The following is a 6,277-nucleotide window of genomic DNA, read 5'->3' as shown; positions in this document are numbered from 1 at the left end:
CTCTCTCTCTCTCTCTCTCTCTCTCTCTCTCTCTCTCTCTCGGAAGACTCTACCTTGGAAAGGATAACCCGCGTGGATGTGATACATCGGGTATCCTGGGACGCTTTTCTTGTGCCTCATTCGCCCATCCTCCGGTTCAGAGCCGCTTGGACAACTGGACGAATTGTAGTTATCCTCCCTAGTCACTCTATTAAGAACACTTTTCTTCGTGGGCTGATGCTTCCTCTTCTTGTCAGCCGACTGATGCAGCTCGAATACCTTGGCGTCACCCAAGGTCGTCATTTGCATGGCGATCCGCGCAGAATTCGAGTCCGTGAACTCGACCATGGCGCACTCCTCGCTGGACGCCAGTTCTGGCCTCTTCGAGATAGCCTGTCGTACCTGGGCCAAAAAAATTTGAGAAATATTGTGATGAGTATAATATTTGAGAAATATTTTACATTATATTTTTAAATATAATATTATAGAATATTTATATATATTTATATTTATATATTGATATTATATTATGTTAATATTAATTATTAAATAAATATTATTAAATTAATATTATATTATGTTATATATTATATTACAGATCGTATTATTACATTATATTAATATTACGTTATATTATTATCTTATGCCTGCTGCATACATAAACAAGATAATTAAGATATAATTAAGATACGTCAATTGAAAGAAAGGTTGCGATACTTTTGCTTCGATAAAAACTTCAAAACGCGTTTGGTATCCAAAAAGACAATTTTTTGAAAGTTGCTATAAAAATTCGTACTGTTTTCATAAAAAAAAGAAAACTAATCAATTGGACTAGATAGCAAATTTTGCTTTCTCTCTTTCTCTTATTTCCGGAAGACTGTTGGAAAGCACAAATTTGAAAATTATATTTTCTGAAAATTGCTGAAATAAAATAAATTCTTTGTCTTATTCGAATATCCAGCGAAACTCATTGGAAAAGACTGCAATTTATGTGTCCATAGATTTACAGTGATTATATATACGGATGATTGTACAGATTACATAGATAACACATTAAAAAATAATGCGTTGAAGATTTATCACGCAGCATTCATCACGCTAATTTATCATCAATTAATCTCGACTGACAAACAGTTGACGTAAGGATTAACCAAATCACTACCTGGACGGAGATCAAACATTGACGGAATAGTCGTTTACCGCAATCACAAGTTTCAGCTCTCGCGATCAATTACAGGTTGTTAGAAGGTGAGCGTCTCACATTAAGTGTAAGACTGCAATCTGTACATACGTTACATCATGGTGGTTTCCACATCACGGCGCAATAGTGGAAAATTTGGAAAATTGGTCGCGGAATCGCGACAAACAAGCATTATTCGACTCGCCACTGGTTATTATCAGCCTAGGTATGCGCAGTGTTCCGCTCGGTTGAACTGTCAATAACAATTACAAAGCTGTGACAGCGGTAATCGCGACTTCGCGATTCTTATCAATAGTCAGCAATCTTCTCATCTACTGCCTACGTGCTTCACGCTGACCCCACGTATGTGACCGGCAATGTACTTTGCCACAACTGTACGTTGTATTCACATATAAAGAATAATTTCGTATATAAAAGCCTAGTCATCTTTATGATGACGTCAGAAGAGAGAAAATGCAAAATTCTCGCCATATATTACAATGAAGAATCGAACCCATTAGGAATAACACTGGTGATCGATTTGTCATGTAGTCCCGACACTTTCTTCTTGTCTAATAATTATTATTGATTACAATCAATAAATAGCTAATAAGTCAATGTGATATATGACCTACTTCTCGACTAGGTGACTTCGTCGCGTTATTCTTTCACGACTACTTCTTAATTTATTGATTGAACCTGCTCGATCAACCTGCTCAATCACAAGTGTTATATCTTATGAACTTACTCTCTCATTTAAACGCTTCATTAATCAAAATAGTCATAGAGTGGCAAATAGGGACTTGGAACTGTTGAACGTCGCAAATCTGCAACAAGTATTCGAGAGAAAGCCTTACCTCGGAGGGTGCTGGGTGCCCGGGCCTGAGCACCCTGATGAGCGCGATTTCACCGCAGGGCTTAAAGATCTCGGCGACCGACTCGACCGTGAGCTTCTCCACCGGCAGCCTCGCCGCCAAGATGGTCCTGGAGGGCGCCGTCTGGTCGAAGGGCGGTAAGGGATCCACTCTGCGCAGCTTAGTACCCTGCGGATTCACCTCCAGCTTCTTGGACCTCGCCAAGGCCGCGCCGACCACTCTCCAGTCTCTGCTGAGGTGCTTCACCCTCTTGAAGCTGGATATCAGCTTGAGAGACACGTAGCCCTCCTTGTTCCTCTTCACGTGCTTCAGCAGGAAAGCATCCTTCACGATGTTCTCGTCGGAAAAGTAGAACTCCACCTGGGCGCAGATCTTGTCGGCTAAGTCGTCGCTCGGCGGCACGAAATCGTCCGCGGTACTTTCAGAAACGGGAACCTTTGATGGCTCCTGTTGTTGTTCCCGGCTGTTCGCCAGCTCCTTCGGCGTCGAGTCGTCCAAGGAGTCCGCGCCTGAGTCTTGGTCGACGCCGATCTCTTCCTTTGGGGGCCTGATCTCGCTGTCGTAGTCCGACAGATCGGCCTCCTCGCCCTTGGAACCTCTCCTGTCGAACGAGAGACTTACGTCGCTGTCGACGGACGAGATACTGTCCCTCGTCTCGGATTTCTTCATGGGAGGCGGCACGAACGGCAAGCTGCCAATCCCATCCTTCGACTCTTGGTGTATCTCCAGCTCCATCCTTGTGTCGCAGCAAAGAAATTTGAAGATGTGAGTTCTCTAGGAAGACGTGACAAAGCGAAAACCGCTTAGCGACCTTTCGTATTGTTCGCGCGTGAGTTCTAAGTCTGCGCCTCCTTGTTACATTTGAAGACACACCGTTGACGGCCGTCCTCTCCCCCCGCGGCAAAAGCCTCACATTCTAATTGCGATGGTCAGTTGTAATGAGAGTAAAAGTCAAGGGGTCAACGTATACTTACCTTTCTCGGCTTGAGGAGTGCCCGCTCGAACGTTCCCCGACTCGGTACGGATCTCTCAACGGGGGCGCGATTACGTTAAACGCTAAACCAGAAAACTCACGGTCACTATCGCCGCCAGCCCCGTCGACATCAATATACGGACGGGAAAATGGATGAGAATAGTTGTGAGACAACAATGTTCATCGAGCGACGTGATTAATGTATCGCGTACAGTGATGTGCAATTTATCAGTATCCGGTGCACTCACATACTGTTCAATTTTCCGTGATCTTGAACTCTGTCGCGGATCGAATCGTTTTCGATTTTTCTCCTCGCGCGATTCGTGGAAATTTATTTATTTCGCGACAATATCTACACCTCGCGACGCGGTTTGCTTCTATTCCGATGTATTTCTGTATTACATTAACGCAACCATGCATAGATTTGCAGTAATATATTTATGTGAAGTGTACTTGTTAATAAACAAAACGTTACTTTAGATAGAATCGACTAGAACGACACGCGACGTCGAGGTATACGCAGAAAAATATCGTTCTACTTTCTGCGATTATTCAATCTGCTCCTTTTACTTCTTTTAAGTAATGATTATTTTCAACGAAAAATATCTTCTCTACATAGCAATCTTCGAAATATATTCATCACAAGTTTGAGAAAAGTTGATTAGCATGTACTCAGAGGAAGAATGTATCGCAGTGTCTCTTTACAAAAATATTGCAAGACTGGAAAAGTTGATCCGACTTTGTGCTTCGAGTAAATTTATCGCTTACGATGGACCTGTGATTCACGGACGCGTCAACTTATGGAACACTTGAAGCAAGTAACATTTATTCGAGTGCAGCATGCACCTGTCTGTGTGCAGACTCGACGTGGAAGCGCAGAGGGTGAAGAGGACGTTACCTCTCTTCGCTAACGGCGGCTGCTCGACTTTGCTTCGCGACAAAAACGAGAGGAATCGTCACGCGCTTCTCCTCGCGGACGTGGGCGCACCGAACATCACGCCGACGCACATCACTGCGTTAAAATGCGTGCGAAGGAGGGTCGAGACGTATATCGAAATTGCGCCGACGAGGAGGAGTCGCCGACTCGAGGACTCGACGGGGGGCCTCTTGAAGCGGCGCGATGAGAGAGAAGCGATTTGCGAAGGTGCGAACTGTACACCGGGAGATCGTACAAGAGCGCACTCGCTCGCACTGGCATACTGGCCTTCCACGAGGCGCGCGATTCGTTTTATAGCCGCGGTCGGCCGCGTGCGATGCGCGGCGAAGCTGCAGTGATCTCGTGGCCTTCTTGAATGCCAGTCAAGAGTGAGGCAGCGCGGCGAACGATCGAAGGGCACTCGAGTCGGACCTTGAGCGAAGGAAAGGGATTTTTAAGGAGCGCGCACAAAATTTGCCCGCTCGCGCGGAGGACGAGAGTATTTCCTCCGCCCGTGTAAACTCACTTCGCTCCCCCTTTGTTCGAGTTATTCCAAGTCACCGAGTCGAACAGGATCTCAGGGTGCGTCTCGCATTTCTACGCTAGAACTTCAGCCAGAAGGAAGAAATGGCCCGACGGCGAATTTAAACGCGCGCGCGCGCGCGCACGCCTCATGAAAACGAACTTTCGGCTCATTCACTTGTTTGCTCGTTATTTGTCGCTCCCAAACAAGGTGCCTAATTAATTCGTCTTGCTCCCCTTTGCTCAACGAGATAACGTATTCGTGGTTATCTACAAATGCCCGGGGGAAATTGCATTCATAAAGAAGGAGACAAGTTATGTGTGATTATACTTTTTAATTGAATTCCTCGAAGAAAGGACCGGCACGCACACACACACGCGCACACATATACACGAGAGATGTTAATTACAAACATAAAATCGCTAATGGTCTATCGATCTCGGCCTGGTGAACGATGAGGAACGATTTCGCGACATTTCGCGTCATTTCGCGTCCGTCGCGGAAGGTCAGATCGGGACGGCTCGTCGCGCTGCAGGAAGGAAAGACGACAAACTCAGACCAGGCCTTCTTACCTCGGATAAGGCCCCGCGGGCCTATTCGCAAACGACGCGCGTTGCATCCGTACGTCGCCAGCATAATAATATATAGGTCAAGTGCGGCTGGTGCCACGTACGGCCGTGAAGGACGAGGCGATCCGCGAAGTCGTCGAAACGAAAGGGTTCGGCTCGGGCCCCTCGGGGCAACGCGTCGCGTCGCCTCGAGTCTCGTCGCGGTGGGTCCGGGCCGGCTTTGAAAGACAGGGTGATAACCTTGGTCTCGGCCGAAAATCGACGCGGGTGAGGGAGCGGCGCGGGAGGGACGCCGGCGGAAAAGTCGTGTACATTTTCGCATACGCGAGCGACGCTCGAAAGTATACTCGAGTATATTGTTGAAAATGCTTTCCTGATATCCACTCAAAGAAACGGTTAATTAAGCGATTCAGAGCCGCAGCAGAATTTTCGTGCTTATAATAGTTTAATGGTACATTAAAGCTGTAGAGATGTACATAACTATGACGAAGGTCATAGGTCAAACGGTCAAACGGTCGTGTTTTCGGCCCTTTCCAACGACAGAAATTAATGTATTATTAAATTGTTATAAGCACGGAAAGTCTGCTCCAGCTCTTAATAGCTCAATTAATCATTCTTTTGAGAGGAAGTATATTGATATTAAAAGATTTCCCGAACTAAAAAATTGAATATATTAAGTACACAATGATATTGACTCAAATAGGAAAATTATAATATATAAATATATTAATATATAAAAGTAATATATAAATTAATGAATTGGCAAAATTATTTCTAATATTTTTTAACAAGTTACCAAATTAAGCATACAAAATTTTTAAACGTATTAAGGGGGGAAATCCAATTAGAACGAGGAAAAATAAGCTATTTTCAAGAATTTTTTTGTAGGAGAAAGAATTTTTCTATATTTTTCAAACTTAAACATTTATTTATATATGTTTTGGACTGTCCATACGTATTTTTTTTTCCAAAAATATTTAAAAATGGCGGACATATGAAGCATCCCATTTGGCAGGTACGCGTGCGAGTTGCTCAGCTGCTGGACAAATGGCGTCCGTGATATTGATCCTATAACAGGCAGCGAAAAAATTCTTATTATTTATACCCATAATTCGTAATTGAACCTAAAAAAATTGAAAAAAGTCAAAAATTTTGAATATGAAACGCTTATGAAAATAAATTTCCATTTTTTGACGTTTTCTCTGCACAATTTTTGCAATAAATAAGTGATTTTTTATTATAATTTTCACAAACATTTAGGT

The 6,277-nt window shown here is 44.0% G+C and overlaps 1 protein-coding gene across 1 annotated transcript in view; it reads right to left on the bottom strand.

The window, feature by feature from the left end:
- The window catches only part of LOC116841536 (la-related protein 6-like), a 4,935-nt gene extending 719 nt beyond the window's left edge, over positions 1–4,216 (bottom strand). The window contains exons 1-3 of the mRNA XM_032809588.1: positions 3,009–4,216; positions 2,017–2,950; positions 54–381 (exon numbers count right to left, since the gene is read on the bottom strand). Coding sequence (XP_032665479.1) covers positions 54–381; positions 2,017–2,769 — 1,081 coding nt within the window. The 5' untranslated portion in view covers positions 2,770–2,950; positions 3,009–4,216. The remainder of the gene's footprint in view (positions 1–53; positions 382–2,016; positions 2,951–3,008) is intronic.
- Positions 4,217–6,277: the final 2,061 nt, after the last annotated feature.

The sequence above is a fragment of the Odontomachus brunneus genome, unplaced genomic scaffold (assembly GCF_010583005.1).
Source record: "Odontomachus brunneus isolate Ranch 3 - 2012 unplaced genomic scaffold, Obru_v1 Obru_scaffold_016, whole genome shotgun sequence".
NCBI lineage: Eukaryota > Metazoa > Arthropoda > Insecta > Hymenoptera > Formicidae > Odontomachus > Odontomachus brunneus.
This window is presented reverse-complemented; position numbering and strand designations above follow the sequence as displayed.